General features: G+C 40.5%; 1 protein-coding gene across 2 annotated transcripts in view; it reads right to left on the reverse strand.

Moving 5' to 3' along the window:
- The window catches only part of UBA6 (ubiquitin like modifier activating enzyme 6), a 61,608-nt gene extending 54,614 nt beyond the window's left edge, over positions 1-6,994 (reverse strand). The window contains exons 1-2 of one of the 2 annotated variants that reach the window (XM_060187814.1): positions 6,870-6,994; positions 3,188-3,250 (exon numbers count right to left, since the gene is read on the reverse strand). In XM_060187814.1, coding sequence (XP_060043797.1) covers positions 3,188-3,250; positions 6,870-6,940 — 134 coding nt within the window. In that variant the 5' untranslated portion in view covers positions 6,941-6,994. The remainder of the gene's footprint in view (positions 1-3,187; positions 3,251-6,869) is intronic. The other variant, XM_060187815.1, reaches the window with a different exon arrangement.
- Between the last annotated feature and the right edge of the window lie 11,243 nt (positions 6,995-18,237).

Here is an 18,237-nt window from a genome sequence, read left to right on the forward strand (position 1 = left end):
TACTTATTACCTATGAACTTCCTAGAAAGAGGTACTCTTTCTGAAGTGTAAAAGTGATCAAATCATTTTTCTGCCTTAAAAACTCCAGTGATTTTCTATTCACCCTGTTACCAGATTCTGTAATATTAGCCACAAGGTCATTAATAACATGATTCCCACTGCCTAGCTCTCCTTCGCTACTTCACCACCAAACTCCACATTTCAGTTATACTAAAGGTTTTTAATTCCTCAAATACAGTATGTTTAATTCCTCAAGAATAGTATTCTTCACTGGTCCTTAGATCTTTTTCTAGGGTATTCCTCTCCTGCAATATTTAATCCCCAAATAATTGTTATCTTTCAGGTCATTTCCCATCTCATATACAATCTTCCCCCCATGATGCTACCCATGGTATATCTCTATGCTTCCTCAATACAGTGTTAAATCATCTTTTAGGCTTACCCCTAACATCCTTTATTCAAACTACTAGGACACATATATAGTGTATTTTTATCTGTCTATATTCTAAGAAATTGAAGGTTACTTTAGGCTAAGTCTTTGCCATTTTTTGTTATGTCCTTCAGGGTATGGCACACTGAAATTAAACAACTGAATAGACACACAAGAACATTTTCATGCTCTACTAAGCAGAGGACTTGAATTCTTCTATGTGACTGAAAACAGAGTTGGCTCAAAATACTATTACTGGCCCACACCATCTAAATCTTTTAAAGAGAATTTTCAGATATTGTTTATATATGTTGTGATAGGTAGGAGGTAATTTAATAGTACGTAGTGATTGAAAAGGTGAAATGCACTCAAGAAACTCTTCCATTAGGTATTGAAATTGCTCTAAAATATTCCCTACTTAAATGTAAATATTAGAAACTTAGTTAATAGTGAAAATTTGCCGATTTCAAGAGTCTCAGTTCTGTTTAAAAGTTCTATTTAGAAGCTGCTTAGGAAAAATGACAATTCAAGGTTCAATTACTCATCAATCTATCTAGTATGTATTACCAAAATCCCAATCACAATATCTAAGACGAAATGAACAATATTTATATGTAAACATGTAAGTTGCTTGTCAACTTGATATAATTACATACATCAACATGTAAGTCACCTTTTCTTTAACTTTTAGGTAAAAATTATTATTTTTTAAATACTTATTTATTCCCTTTTGTTGCCCATGTTTTATTGTTGCAGTTATTATTGCTGTTATTGATGTTGTTGTTGTTGGACAGGACAGAGAGAAATGGAGGTAGGAGGGGAAGACAGAGATGGGGAGAGAAAGATAAGACACCAGCAGACCTGCTTCACTGCTTGTGAAGCGACTCCCCTGCAGGTGGGGAGCCGGAGGCTTGAACCCAGATCCTTATACGGGTCCTTGCACTTTGCTCCACTTGTGCTTAACCCGTACCACCATACTCCCGTCTGCTAAAAATGATACTCATTTGCTTCAAGAGTAAAAAGAAGCATATTTTTTAATCCTCCCCAAAAGCTATCAGAAATTTCAGGTATAAAAGGAAGGTTTTATTGCAGCAATCCATTATGGACTCCAGCAGGATGCTGTATCCTCCTGATGTTGATTTTTACCTTTGGATTAAATATGTAACTATCTTAACAATACTTCCTAGTATTTGTACTATATGTACCCTTTTTCAGACTTTTGTCATGTCTTTTGATTCTTCTAAATTTTGCTCCTGCCCTGTCACAAAACTAACAATTACCTAGGTTTCCAGAACAAAAGTCAATGTGTTTTATTCTAGGCATTTAAAACCATTTAATGAGTAACTAAGAGTCAGACACAGTACCATGTCTTTGACTATGAGAAACTCACAGCCTGAGGAAGTATACACATATGTAAACAAAAACTACAGGAAAATGTGACAAATAAGTTTTGTAGTAGTGAAATGAAGATATTTTAGGACCTGGGAGATAGCCCACCTAGTACAACACACATGAAGACTCAAGTTTAAACAACTAGCCATTACATGAGAGCATCATGCAGAGAGAAGCTTTATAAGCAATGATCAGTGCTATAGTGCCTCTCCTCTCTCACTCTGTTTTGTACCTTCTATATCCTCTATCTTTAAAGATGGGAAGAAAAAATCAGTTCACTTGGAATGGTGGAATTATGCAGATATAAGTCCCAAAAACTAATATAGCCACAGGCCCTTTGGAATATAACTAAAAAATGCCTACTAGCTATCTACAGAACGGAGACCCCCTCCCCCCCAACTCTTCATCTGCACTATTCCAGCCTTTACGTTCATGATTAGCCAACAACTTATTTGGCTTTATATATTAACTCTCTTTTCAGCCACCAGGTTCCCGATGCTAGCATGATATTCCCTTGACAGACGAACCCACCAATGTGTCCTAGAGCTCCGATTCCCCAGAACCCCGCTCCACTAGGGGAAGAGAGAGGCAGGCTGGGTGTATGGGTCAACCCGTCAACGCCCATGTTCAGCAGGGAAGCTACTACAGAAGCCAGACCTTCCACCTTCTGCATCCCACAATGACCTTGGGTCCATACTCCCTGAGGGTTAAAGAATAGGAAAGCTATCAAAAGGGAGGGGATGGGATATGGAGTTTTTTTGTCAGTGTTTCCTTTTTATAAATAAGTAAAAAAAAAAAGGGGGGGGGAAGTACTTTAGGAACTTTAGGAAAGAATGAATTAGAACTAACTGGTAGGATATTAAGAGAATGAGTCCTGAAAATTAAGAAAGTAATTAAAATTAAAAGGCAGTCTAGGAAAAGACAACTGAAATATAGCAGTAAACTGCTTAGTAAGAAAGCGGCCTAATGTATCCAAAGGAAAAGGTAAGTTGGGGGCACTGCAAATAATCTTGAGAAAACGGGATTTCCCTATGCAAAAGATGAAAAAATTTTTAAATGCCCCCCAAATGTGTTCTTTATATTACGCAACATACAAAAATAACTTAAAAGTGTTTACAGGCTTAAACATAAATCCATAAAGTCCTGAAACAAAACATAGGACTGAACCTAGGACCTCTTGCATATAAGACCTGTGTTCTATCATTGTGCTACTTACTCTATCATTCTGCTTCAGCACCTATCCCCCAGACATTCTAATTTTAAAGAAAGTCTTAGGATAGAATTCTGCATAGATCTAATAATGATCTCTTGAAATAAATAATTTTATTATTTGAAAATGCGTTTTGGTTTCCATAGGGCGCTTACCTGTATAATGCATCATCAATCTCCACAGATTCTGTAGACACGATAGGTAAATGTGTATTAGTACTGAAAAATAAAACAATATATAAAGGTAAGTATGTTTATTTAATATTAGCATCAGATAACATAACATTCAGTTATATATGGGATGGGAGTGGGCTGGGTGGTGGTGCACCTGGTTTAGCTCACAATTTACCACGCCCAAGGACCTGGGTTCAAGCCCTCACTCCCCACCTGAAGGCAGGGAAACTTCAGGAGCAGTGAAGCAATTCTGCAAGTGTTTCTCACACTCCCCGTCTCTCCCACCTCTCTCAATTATATACATACACACATATATACACATACATACATCCATGAATGGATCAAATTCACCAGTTACTAAAGGAAGTTTTATAGACCAAATACATTTCTTAATTGTCCATTGCTTTAAATTTTAAAATTAAGTTCACTTTCTACTCTACATGTATTGTTAAATTAGGTCCCAAATTGTTTCATTCTCAACTTTATCACTTCAGCATCTATTCTGATGGGTCCATATTTGAGCGACTTTGTTGAGTGTCCAACCATAAACTTATAGACATATACACTAGATGTTAAATATCTCAGTACATAACTAATGATACCTAAACTTATGTCTCCATATTTGATCTCTCCTCTGATCTACAGATTTTACACATCTGCCCAAATATCACTATTGTGATATCTACTTGGTTATTACACACAGGACAAGTCCCAAATAGGACTTCTCAATATGCTCTAATCTAGTCATTCCCAACTTAGTTTGTGGTATAACTGAAAGGACAAAATGAAGGAATGAGTTAAGCAGAAGAGTGTTAGGTACTTCTCCTCTTGTGAGCCCTTTTAGCCCTACCTTTAAGTGATTTCAAATATGACCACTTCTCACTTCTTCAGACCAGTACAACCTCAGGCCAATCCATACCTCAACTGAACCTAACTCAAGGGCCTCCTAAGTAGTCTGTTTCTATTACTCCCATTCAGTTTATTATCTCCACTTAAGAGCCTAGTTCTTAAATGTGGTTAGACATTACTCCCTGATTTACAATTTACAACTATTCTTTAGAAAGGTTTCCTTTACTCTTAGAATACACTTCAAACACCTTAACATGTTAAAAGAGTCGGTGAGTTTTTCCGCACAATCCTTTTCTTATAGCAACTCCCACCTTTTGCTCATGCCGTTCAGCTAGTGTCCTTTGCTGGTTACTATTTCTGATTGCCCCGCAGAAGTGGCTCCCCCTTCTCCTTAGGTCACCCCTTACCAAGCTGTATCGTCTTCAAATCACTCGTCATTAACTGTTCACTGTCTGCAGTATACTATCAAGGCCACGATCCATTAAGACTTCACTACTATATCCCAGCAATACAAGGTATTTATAACAAGCTAACACTTTGCACATACTATCTCCACTTCCGTGGATTAAGTTAGCTCATATTTTATCAATGCCATTGAACATAGGCTAGAGAAATAAATAAATAAATAAATAAATAAAACTGGACTAGCAAGACAGCTTACTGGGAAGGTATCTGCTCTGCCATGCAAGTGACCCAGATTTGAGCCCTGGAATCACCACACAGGGGGAAGATTTCCCTTTCTCCCTGTCTGTCTCTGTGTGTACCTAAAAATGTCAGCCTACAGTGGTTAGGTGCCGGTGATGAAGGAAACAGTCAAACCTGGGGGCCAAGAAAAGTGAACTTAAATAACTTACCATGGCCAAACAGGAACTGAATGCTAAACTGACCTAGCTCTTAATCACATATAGTACTACCTATTGCCTTAGCGTATTCATACACACAAAATTATAAAAGTCAAGTCAAGCATACATACAAAAAAATAACAGTAAACAGTATACCAAAAACAAAACAAAACAAAACCAGAATACTGAAAGTAAATAAGGCTCTGGGCAGGGGGGATGGAATAAGCACAGCATATACACCTGAGTCACTGCCACAGCTGAAATCAATATAATTTTGGCAAAAGTGTAATCCACTCCCGGCTCTGATATTCTAGTTGTCAATTACATGATTCTAATCACCCTGTTTTGACATTGCAACAAAATATGAAAATAAGCCAAATTCCCCATATAGTTCTTACTCCAGCATCCTTTGCTGTGTTGTTTGCAAGGAGGGCACTAGTGTTGTGGGTGACTGCTCAAGAAAAACAGAAGAGCTACTTTCTAACCAGGTATCACTCAATGATTTCTCTGGTATGCTCCAGAAAAGTTCTGCCTTACTGGAAATGGTTCAGTGACTCCTAATAACTAGGTCTGTAAGGAAATCAAAATGCTATAAATAAGACAAGGGGACAATCTGTACTACTAAGTCATTTTCAACCCCCAACCCCCACCCCCCATTAAGTTTGGCGTGGTAATGCCATGGTACCAAAAGTATTCAGTCTGAAGAAAGAGAAAGCTACAGATTTATGGAAGGTTTCACACTAGCTTAAGAGCAAACAGCCTTGACTTCTATCGTTGGCACACTTTGCATTCTGAGAGTGGACATAACTACTGGTTTTACTGAGCTGACTGAAACTGGCACTACGCACACACCTGTTACCCCTCCCCTCCCCCCCAAAAAAGTCAAGAGATAACTAGCTAAGAAAGTCAGTATGGGAGCCAGGCGGTGGCGTACCTGGTTAAGTGCTCACATAGTGCGCAAGGACCTAGGTTCAAGCCTCTGGTCCCCACGTGCAGGGGAAAAACTTCTTGAGTGAAGCAGGGCTGCAGGTGTCTATGTCTCTCTTCCTATCTCTCCCTTTCCTCTCAATTTGTCTCTATCCAATAATAAATAAGTTAAAAAAAAAGTCATGATATATAATGGAGTACTACTCAGCTGTTAAAAATGTCATCTTCTTTGCCTCATCTTGGATGAAACTTGAAGACATTAGGTTCAGGGGAATAAGCCAGAAAGAGAAGGTCAAATACCGACTGATGTCACTTACAGGTGGCACTTGAGAAATAAGGAAAGACACAGCACAGCCTGAACTCGGTGGGGTGCACTGCACCAAAGCAAAGGCCTCTGCGGAAGAAGGGGGTGCAGAGAAGCTTGGGGTCCTGTTGCGTGGGGACTGGAAAAGGACCTAAATTGTGGGCGAGAGGGTGCTGCAAAGAACTTTGGGAGCTGAGAAATGGTCCCCAAGTGTCAACAGCTGCATCAAACTATTAAGCACCCAATAAAAACACTAGAAAGAAGGCGGCGACACCCCTCATCGTCAACTGGAAAGCAAGACGGGGTGGACGACGTCTCCCGCGGCCCGCCGGGCTGCACTGCAGAGTAGAGGCGCGGACTGTCCTGATTCAGCAACGCCGGGTCCGGGTCGGGTCAGAGCCAGCGGCCGCGGGACCCAGGCTCGGGGCTCCCCGGGCGCGCAGGCCACCGGACGCGGGTTCGCCGCTGGGGCCCGGGACGCGCCGCTCGTGCCGAGGGTCAACCCTGGGGCCCCACTCGCTTTGCCCCGGAGGGGGGCTGGCAGCGAAAGGAGGCCGCGGGCTGGCCGTTCGGCCGGGGATGATGGATGGTTCCCCCGCCGCCACACCCACCGCGCGGAGCCCGCCTCCCAGGCCGGGGCGCTCAGCCCCGCCGCCTCGCGCGACTCCAGCGCTGCCCAGGAGCCGCAGCACAAAGCCGGAGCCCAGGTCCTGCTTCTCAGCGGCCGCACCCGCCCTCTCACCTGCCGGCTCCCCAGGAGGAGCAGGACGCCTCTTGTCCTAGAGCTGCGGCCGCCGGCGCGGAAGTCTCCATTGCAGCCCGAGACGCCGCCGCCGCCACCGCCGGCTACTAAGAGGCAGAGAAAGGGGCGGGGACTCAGGGGTTAAAGGGCGAGGAATGACATCACTAGGGGCGGGGCTAGGGGAGCGCGTAGCCGGGGCGCGCCTTCCCGTCAACCCCAGGGCCTCCTGGGCTTCCGGTTTGGGTCTGGCTGGGGTCGCCCTGGGCTGCCAGTGGCCTCCGGATTCTGAGCGGCGCGTTACTTCTAGATGGGTCTGTTAGCACGCAGAATTCCAGTGACCAGCGACCCGGTGGCACTGCATTACAAAATTCCCAAGAGTTGGCCAGCAAGAAGAAGAAACCCCTTGAGTTTTTAGGATCAAAGCATAATAATGGTGCCAGGTTTCCAGGCTAGGATTCCATTCTAAATGTTGTACATTTGGGCGCCCGGGGTTAGTTGGGGCACGTGGGATTGCACTGGTGTGAAGCAGTGCTGCAGGGGTTTCCCTCCCTCCTCTCTAGTTTCTTTGTCTCTAATCTAAATAAGTAAAATGAAATATATTTTTTAAAAATGTTATGCCTTTAACAACATTTTGGGCGGCCACAACATGTGAAACACTGTCATAGATTTAATCCTGATTTTATTTTTAGTCATTCAATTCTGACCTCATTAAAGACCCCTTTCACTTTATGGGTACTGAAAAGGAACTTTGGATAAGTGTAAAAAATAGTCCAGGTCACAGTTGGTGTCAGATTAAGTATAAAACACCTGTCTTAACTAGGTTTTATCTAACTCACATCCACTCGCTTCCCTTCCCCTTTCTAATTCTATTTTATACTTGAACAGAGAGAAATTGAGAGAAGAGGGAAGATAGAGAGGAAGCAAAGACGGAGACACCTGCAGTCCTGCTTCCCTACTTGTGAAGCTTCCCCCCTACAAGTGGGGACCAGGGGCTTGAACGGAGGTCCTTGTGCATGGCAATGTGTGCACTCTGCCAAGTGTACCCTCACCTAGCCCTTTTCTTAGAAAAAAATTTTTTTGTGTGAGGCACATGTTGGAAGGGAATTAAACTGCGACTGAAAGTGTAAAATCATCACTTTTCCTCTCTCAACTGAGTCTGATGGCATGAAATTCTTTTCACCTAGTTGATTGCATCCCTTATGAGTCATTAAAGAACAAATATATTAGCTATGCTTATCTTGTATTTCCATTAGGCACAGAGTATAGTTTTTACTACATTTTCTTTAAGATCATGCAAAAGGACATAAGTAAATTAACCTCAGGAAATCTGGAGCTTCACTAAAGAACAAATGAGGCTGTCATGCTTCTTCTTCTTCTTCTTCTTCTTCTTCTTCTTCTTCTTCTTCTTCTTTTTTTAGCGTTTGCCCTTCTTCCGTAGCCAGTCAACAGCGTTAGGTTGAGCCTGATGTAAAGTTTCGAGACCTCCTTTGAATCTGGAGAGGTGGCAGTCGTTGACTATATGTGTGACGGCAGGAGACTGCTTTAACCAGAGTGCACTATACTGGGCTATGATAACAGCAACTCTACCAGTGACCACTTCATAACGTTATTGATTAGACTTAGAGCCTTACTTGTCAACCCTCATGAGCACACATACCCTTTCCTCCTTCAAAACTCCATCATGCTTTGCAAGGTAGTAGTTTCTGACTCAGTCATTCTGGGTAGGGGCTCACGTTCCATAGAGTTTTTGAAAAGTCTTTGTCAAGAGTTTGATTTTCTGTGTGACAAGTGATGGGCCTGATTTGTCTGTAACAACAATAGTATTAAGGTTTGTTTTTCAAACAAATGGCATATTTGGAGAAACTGTAGAACTTTTAATTAATGAATTTAATTTTATAAATTTGATTTTTGTATCATCATTGATGTTAAGAGAGCAGGAATATGTGTGTGTGTGTGTGTGTGTGTGTGTGTGTGTGTATGTGTGTGTGTGCTACCTGAATTAAAATTTCTTCCTTTGTGGTATGGGGAGAAGGCCTGAGCAAAAAAGAAAAAAAAAAGCTTTATCCTTTGTGCCTCTTTTTTTTTTTTCTTTTTCGTCCAAAATTGTACGTCTCCAGGGTGAGGGAGCTATCTCACTAAGCATTAGAGTATAGAACTTGCATGCTTGAGCTGCGGAGACCTCAGGTTCAATCCCCTGAATTCACATATTTGAACCGAACTGTATTCTTGTCTCTTTCTCTCATAACAATAAGTTAATGTTAAAAGGGGGGGGGGGGGGTCGGCCAGTAGCGCAGTAGGTTAAGCGCACGTGGCACAAAGCACAAGGACCTGCGTAAGGATCCCTGTTCGAGTCCCAGCTCCCCACCTTCACAGGCGGTGAAGTAGGTCTGCAGGTGTCTATCTTTCTCTCCTCTCTCTGTCTTCCCCTCCTCTCTCGATTTCTCTCTGTCCTATCCAACAACAACAGCAATAACAACAACAACAAGGGCAACAAAAATGAGAAAAATGGCCTCCAGGAGAAATGTATTTGTAGTGCATGCACCAAGCCCCAGCAATAACCCTGGAGGAAAAAAAATTTTTTTTGTAAAAAAAAATTTTGCACATCTCCAAATACCTGGAAACTTCATGCTTGCTACTCACCTATGTCACCATTCAGATTTCTTAGTCCAGTTTCTTGCCTTTTCTTACAGAGCTATTAAAATGAACATAGCCTGTGCTCTGTTTTTTTCAAGATTCTGTTACAGTGCTAGGCTTATTTCCTATCTTTTCCTTTTGTTCTACAGTAAATAGTATTTTTGACCATCTTACTATCTTCCTCACACATAGCATCAGTTTTTCTGATTTTCTCCCTCTAATTTTCCTTCCTCATTTCTTCCTAAATGTTTATTAAATAATAGAATCTAACGACTAAACAATTATCAGGTGATAGAAAATGACAAATGACTACATCCATTTATTTACTTATTTATTGCCATCAGGGTTCTTGCTGGGATCCAATGCCTATATGCGGAATTCACTGCTCCCAATAAACATTCCCCACCCCCTTTCTTTATTTGGTAGGACAGAGAGAAATTGAGAGGGGAGTGAGAGATAGGAAGGAAGGAAGGAAGGAAGGAAGGAAGGAAGAAAGAAAGACACCTGTAGTACTTGCTTCAGTGCTATTGAAGCTTCCCCTCTGCAGGTGGGGACCAAGGGCTCAAACCTAGGTCCTTAAGCATGGTAACTTGCACTTAACCAGGTGCACAACTGCCTGCCCCCGATCTCATTTTAAGAAGTAAATAGAAAATAAATGAATATGTAATTTCAGAAATAAATAAGGTAAAGAAAACAAAATAACAACAAAAAGTAAGGAAATGATGAGAAGCTTTGGGAGTGAAACAGTGTTAGAGTATTCAAGGATGCTTTCTTTGGGAAAGAGACATTTGAACTAAAACCTAAGGAATATGAGACTTGTGACTATCTAAAAGATCATTCTAGACTGAGAAAAAAATCTAAACTTTTTTTAAAAAAAACATTTGCCATCTTTTGGTGTATGCTTGTTTACTTTCATAGTGTCATTTTACCTTTAAAGAGAGACTGTTTATGTAGACAGCCCCAAGATAGAAGGGGCCACATGGTAACAATGAGCTAAGGTGGAGGGCATCAAATTGATGTAAAGCTTATGTTAGAGACCATGACATATTTCAAGCAGCACCAGGTACTTCATTAACATCACCTGAACTATATTGACTCAGCCTGTATACACTTGACATAGACAAAAGATCAAAGAGGGGACTTGATTGGAGTCTGGTGGTAGCACTGCTTAAGCGCACATGCTGCAAATCTCAAGGACCTGTGTAAAGATCCCGGTTCGAGCCCTCGGCTTCCCAGCTGCAGGGGAGTTGCTTCAGAGGTGGTGAAGCAGGTCTTCAGGTGTTTATCTTTCTCTCCCCTTCTCCGTCTTCCCCTCCTCTCGCCGTTTCTCTCTCCTACCCAACAATGACGACATCAATAATAACTACAAGGGCAACAAAAGGGAAGATACATAATTTTTTTAAAAAGAAGCCTCTTATTTATGAAAAAACAAAACAAAAACAAAGAGGAGACTTGAGAGAAGAGCCCATGAAAACTGACAGCCTGTCTACTCTTTGGTCTCAAAGTGTGTGCTTTTTCTTACCCTTACCCACCTCCTCCCACTACTTTTTCTTCCCCCTTGTCTTTGAGGCTTCACTACTCTGGTCTAATGTTTTCAGGTAGACAGTGAGACAGAGACACAGTGGGATGAGGGAAAGACACCATCAGTGCAGTAGAGGCCAGGCTCAAAATTTGGGACACTAGTATAACAAAGCTGTTGTGTTTCGCATTAACTACCTTGCTGGGCCTGGCCTTTCCTCTTTAGTTCCCAGTTCCTCTCCAGTATCTATTTAATAAACTTCATCTTAAAAAATTTTTTGTGACTTTTTTTTCCTATATATTTTTTTTTACTTGATAGGACAAAGGGAAATTGATAAGGGAGGGGAGACAGGGAGAGAGATAGAGAGATACCTACAGCTTTGCTTCACTACTCATAAAGCTTCTCCCTTATAGTTAGGGACAGGGACGAGGAGAACTTGAATCTAGGTCCTTGACCATGGTAACGTGTGCACTCAACCCAGAGCACCACTGCCTAACCCTTTTGTGATTTATTTCATTTATTTTTTAACCCGAGTACTGATCAGTTCTGGATTATGGTGGTGCTGGGGATAAAAACTAAGACCTTTGGTGTCTCAAGCATGCAAGTGTGGTTGAAAAACAATTATGCTTCCTGGTTTGAGACCCCGGCTCCCCACCTGCAGGGGAGTCGCTTCACAGGTGGTGAAGCAGGACTGCAGGTGTTTATGTTTCTCTCCCCCTCTCGGTCTTCCCCTTCTCTCTCCATTTCTCTCTGTTTTATCCAACAATGACGACATCAGTAACAACAAAAATAATAACTACAACAATAAAGAAAAACAACAAGGATATATCATATATATATCATCTCCTCCTCCTCCTTCTTTATGTAAACAAGAAATCAACCAATTTTGGAGTGTTTGAATCCTGGCAACAATTTTTCTTAGGGAAAGTTTTGAGTTGTAAGGGGCTATTTGGTTTGAGAGAGTGAGGCAAGCAAGAATTAACTTATAAAGTGAAAAACAAGGGTTAACTTCCTAGTTGAAAAAGATTGCAGTTAGTGCCCATCTTTCCCCTCCTCCCAGCATAAACGGCTTTCTACTGTGTCATCAAAGTGGCCTTGGTTGGTGACCTCAGCATCTGCTACTTCTGTCCAAGAGTCTGCTGATAACCCAAACAATTTGTCTCACTGTATCCAAAAAAGAAAATAATAATAACCTGTTAAGCTTGTTGCTATGAGTTATTATGGGAAGACTGATAACTGTATAAAAGGGCAAGCACTATTGTGCTCAGGGTCCAGTCTTTTTCGAAAAGAGTCCGGCTGTTCTGCGGGCATAATAAGCAGTGTTACCTGCATTAAAGCCTCAGTATCTCTGCCTGAAAATCCGACAACAAGAGATTTTCCACTGCTGGCTTTAAAAAGGGAAACAACCTTATAGAAAGGAATGGGAATGTCTTCTAGAAGTTGAGAGGTAACAATGAAATGGTAGGCTTCCACCTACAAAAATTAACCTATGTAAACTTGCAAGAGGACTTTAAAATCTAAATAAGAATTTGGCCAGTGGTGCCAGGTGGTGGCACACATGATAGAGCATACATGTTATAATGCTCAGGTACTTTGGTTCAAGCCCCCAATCCCCTCCTACAGTGGGAAAGCTTCAATCAGTGTTACAGGTGTCTCACTCCCTATCTCCCCATCCTTCTCAATTTCTCTCTGTCTCTGTCCAGTAAAAAATAAATAAAAAAAGAACATGGTCAGGAATATCTCTACAACTACAACTCAGGTATTCAACTCACAACTGAAAGCAAACATAGAAGCATTGGTCATAGAAAAGAGATATGGGGCTGGGCAGTAGCACACGTAGTGTGAAGCATAAGGACAGGCAGGAGGATCCAGGTTCGAGTCTCTGGCTCCCCACCTGCAGAGGGTTGTTTCACAAGTGGTGAAGCAAGTCTGCAAGTGTCTTTCTCTCCCGCTGTCTTCCTCTCCTCTCTCAATTTCTCTCTGTTATACCCAGTAATACAACAATAGCAGCAACAACAACAATGTCGGGGGGGAGGGAGAGATGGCTGCCATGAGCAGTGGATTTATAGTGCAGGCACCAAGCGAAAGAAAGAAAGAGGAGACAGGATTTATTGGCTAAAGAGTGTATGGGAAAGCAAAGATTCAAATCTGTTCTACTGAGGAACAAGGAAAATGTGCTTCTATAGGGTCAGGAAATGAGAAGGAGGAAATTGAGGGAGGAAGAAAGAACAGTCAAGTTGCTTCAAGTTAGAACATTCTGACACAGGTTACAACCCATGTGAGTAAATGGAGGCATTAAAATTACAAGGACTTGGCTCCAGCAGGATCCTCACTGGACTGTGGGAAGCTTTGGTGTTGTGGTATCTCTCTCACACTCTCGGGCAGTCACATTCTAGAACCATGAGGTGCCTCACCAAACAAAGGAAAAATAGGCTTATTCTAAAACTAGAAGAAGTGTATGTTTAGGGGAAATAAAAATGAAACAGTGTTTTGACAGGCTCAAAAAATAAACAAAAGCAAGCTATATGTAAAAGGGGTCTTTATTAGGACTTTGCTGCAAAAAATGTCTCCAGAGTGCAATTTCCTGCTTTAGCCATAAAGTTGTAACAGCTTTGGAATGTGTCTACAAACCTTCTCTCTGCAGTTTTATCCCTGGATTGGAGTAGAAGCTGTTATTATTTTGTGCCAAAATGACTTAAATCTAATCAAGGACAGCATCAGCATTATTGTCACCCCTCAATAATCTTTAGAAGAAACACTGTGTACAGTTGGCCAAGAGATATTCTGGCAAAAAGAAAATATATACTAAAGGACAATTATTGTCCCTATGGCACTTTTATTAAAATCATCAAACAACTAAATGCAATATAACTTCAGGTTAACATAGTCCTCACTAAGATCCTAGGTGTTATTTCCTCCATAACTTGAGGGTAGACCCCATAAACCTAATACCAGTTTGATACAACAAATGACATTCAATACTTTAACAACTGAGCGAAAGTCTAACCTTGTCAAATAAAGAAGGGACTACAAAAGCTGGATAAAGGCAAGAGAATGTCTCACTTAATGATAGCCTTTTTGGTCAATACCAGATCAAGCCATCATCTAGGACCCTAGTGATAGAATCCTTGAATTCCCACATAGATACTATGGGCACAGACCTCTAACAGATCCAGCTTTCCATCATCACTGGTCACTTCCATCAGGAGTGTTATCATAAGCCCTCCTGTGGTCCTCTCCAGGAACTTGTCATCTCTATAATGTAGCAATGGTAGGGACTTCTAGCCTTCTGAGAGTTCTCCAGACTGCTCTCCACAGGGGTTGGGCTAATTTACATCATCACCAGCAGTACAACAGGGTTCCTTTGTCCCCACAACCTCATATGAGTACAATCTCATTATACACCAAGACTGCACTGTTCTCTTTGACCTGACTCTCTCCTTCTCCCAAGTCCTTTGCTTTGATGCAATAATACCATGCCCAGTCCATGTTTCATTTTGTGTTCTCTTTCCCTGCCCCTATTTCTTATGTCCCACTCAAAAATGAGATCATTTAGTATTTATCCTTCTCTTTTTGGCTTATCAACCTACTTTGCCACTAGAGGAAGATGGGTCTTGAAATGAGTGCAGCCTAAAATGTTCCCATCTGTGACCATGGACTGTGAGCTCAGACTGATAGGGATTCAGAGGTTATACAGGCCCTTGAGCTAAATATGAATGTAAATAGGCCCTATAAATGGAGTAAATAGTTAATTGTATTTATATACTTTCTTCAAGTTTGGGAGCTACTCTCTGCCTTAATTCAGCTTTGCAGTCCTATTATCAACTCTGACACCATCTTCCCAGACAATATTTTTAATCCATCTCCATATTAGCTATCAAGTTCAGGCAAAAATTATTAAAGTTATGTATCCATAGGAACATATCAAACATAGGTAAATGTTTTATTTTTATTTCTTTTAGTGAGGAGGTTAATGCTTTACAGTCATTGATACATCAGTATAATTTATTTTAAAAATTTCTTTATTGGGGGATTGATGGGTTACAGTCAACAATGAAATACAGTAGTTTGTACGTGTGTAACATTTCTCAGTTTTCCACATAAAATTCACCCCCTCTAGGTCCTCCTCTGTCATCATGTTCCAGGACCTCAACCCTCCCCTCAAACCCAGAGTACAATACACCAAACCCAGTTCAACTTCTGCTTTGTGTTTTCTCTTCTGTTGTTATTTTTCAATTTCTAGGAGTGAGGTCATCTCATATTCTTCCATTTATTTCTGGCTGATCTCACTTAAGATTATTCATTCAAGCTCCATCCAAGATGATGTGAAGAAAGTGAAATCACCATTTTTAATAACTGAGTTATATCCATTGTGTATACATACCACAACTTACTCATCTACTTATCTGTTGTTGGACACCTAGGTTGTTTCTAGGTTTTGGCTACAATGGGTTTTGTGCTGCTATAAATAGGTATACACAAATCTTTTTGGATGGGTGTGTTTGGTTCATTGGGATATATTCCCAGGAGAGGAATTTCAGGGACATAGGGTAGGTCCACTTCTAGCCTTCTGAGAGTTCTCCAGACTACTCTCCACAGGGGTTGGGCTAATTTACATCATCACCAGCAGTGCAACAGGGTTCCTTTGCACCCTCAACCTCATATGAGTACAATTTCATTATACACCAGCACCGCACAGTTCTCTTTGACCCCTGACTCTCCTTCTCCCAAGTCCTTTGCTTTGATGCAATATACATGCCCAGTCCATGTTTCATTTTGTGTTCTCTTTCCCTGCCCCTATTTCTTATGTCCCACTCATAAATGAGATCATTTAATATTTATCCTTCTCTTTTTGGCTTATCTCACTTAACATGATGTTTTCAAGTTCCACCCAAAATGACTCAAAGGCGACAGCATTGTCAATTTTAGTATATGTGCTGCCGAAGCGAGCACAGTGGTGCCATTTTTAACAGCTGAGTAGTATTCTGTCATACACACACACACACACACACACACACACATATATATATCACAGTTTTATAGCCATTCATCTGTCATTGGACATCTGGGTTGCTTCCAGGTTTTTTCTATAATAAATTGTGCTGCTATGAACATAGGCCTACACAGATCTCTTCAGATAGGCACTTTTGTTTCCTTTGGGTAAATCCCTAGGAAAGAAATTGCTGTGTCATAGCATAGGTCTATTTCAAGTGCTCTGAGAAATCTCTAGACTGTTTTCCACAATGGAAGGACCAATGTACACTTCCATCAGCTGTATAGAAGTGTTAGGGCAAAGTTTTGAAGTGCACAAAATAAAGTAGATAGGAATAATGGAGAACAGAAAATCACATAGTCCAGGAATTTGCAGTGTCTAGAGCTTTGGACTTGTAAACATGAGGTCCCAAGATTGACTCCTGGAATCATATGCTGGAGTGGCCCTTTTTCTTACTCTCTCTCTGTTTTTCTTGTGAAATAAAGTAAAATCTTTTTTTAAAAAAGAAACAGTTGCACTGAAATATAGTTTTCCACATGGACCATAAGTTAAAGATCCATGCATTGTTTTTAAATAGCCCTTTAATGTATTTTTAAAAAGCCCAAGCCCATACCTAAGTAGAGCAGTTTCTTAAAACATATGAGTCAAGTTGAGATATAGTCACTGAACATATATTTAATAAAGCCCTTAAATTATACCTCGTATTTGAAGTAGTGAGAACAATTTTTGGGAAAAACAACTTTTGAGTGAAATGACTTTCTCTCTTTCTGCCTAGGCATTTTTATAGTCTTACAGAACTTACACACACTGAGTCTGAATATTTAACTAAGGAATTGAATTCAAGATATAGGCCATAATTTTTCACTTTGCTTTCTCAGGGCACCCTTTTAAATAAATATTTAGCATTAAGTCTAGAAAAACCAGCCATCTGTATGCCAAATATTAATTCATGTGTAATTTCTCCATCCTAGGCAGACTTTTCCCATTATTTTTTACTTCTGACAGGAAGGAGAGACACCATAGCACCATAGCTCCCCCTGGTGTTGAGATAGTACACTTGGTGCCTGGGCTCAAATATCAGGTTGAGTGCATAGCCAGGCACATATCTTAGACAGAGCTGTCCCTTACCCTCTGTAGCCCAGTTCTGCTTTTCAAAATAGCCAAGATATGAAAACAAGCTAAATACTCATTGATGGATAACTAGACAAAAAATACGTACTGAAATACCACTCAGCTATTAAAAATAGCCGAGAAGTTGGGAAATGGCTTATCTGGTAGAGTGCACACTGTGCATAAACTAAGACCAGGGCTTTAACCCCTGGCCATCATAAGGAAGCATCTGTACACAGGATGCTTCACAAGCAGTAAAGTGGTATTGTGTGTGTCTCTCTCTTTGTTTATTTATCTCTATCTAGAAGAGAAAAAAACAAACAAATGATCCTAAAACAAAAAGAAGAGTCCATTAGGAATAGTAGAACCATTGCAGGAATGAATGGAATGAATGAATGAATAACAAAACCTGACATCTTGTCTATTGTGATGAGTGGACTTTGAGGAAACTATGTTAAATGAAATAAATCAGGAGTAGAAAGACAAATATTGTAATTTGAAATGAAATAACTTCATTCATATGTAAAATATAAAGAAATAAGTCCAAAAAAAATTCTCTCATTCAGTGGATATTTAAGTCATTGTTTTCATCTTTCCCCCCTTTTCATGGAATGGGTGACAAGAGGCATGAATTATAAAAGTTCTTGTGTGCATATACCATGCAATGTCAAAATCAGATGTTAGTTACATACTTACAGAGGGTTTTTTTTTCCCAATAATTTGCTGACTTATTGTAACTATGAGTTTGGAAAGTATAATATTCAGAGTTATTTTTAGATAGTAAATATTTTTTACTTGTGCATTTATTAAAATTTTAATTTGTTTTACTTTAGTGAGATATGGAGACTAAGAGAGACCCCCTAGTACTACTCAGCTTTGGCTTGTAGTGGTGCTAGAGATTGAACCTGGGACCTCATAGCCTCAGGTATGAAAGTTTTTGCATAACCATTACATTGCCTCCTCAGCTCCAGATATTTATTTCTAAATCAATTCTCCTTAGTGATTTGTAGCTTACAGATTTAGTAATATGAGAAGATAAAGACCTCGTATTAACACAGATAGGATGTTATTTATGAGATATAACCAGCATAGATCTTTTTTCTTAATTTTAA

The sequence above is a fragment of the Erinaceus europaeus genome, chromosome 3 (genome assembly GCF_950295315.1).
Source record: "Erinaceus europaeus chromosome 3, mEriEur2.1, whole genome shotgun sequence".
In the NCBI taxonomy this organism is placed as follows: Eukaryota; Metazoa; Chordata; class Mammalia; order Eulipotyphla; family Erinaceidae; genus Erinaceus; species Erinaceus europaeus.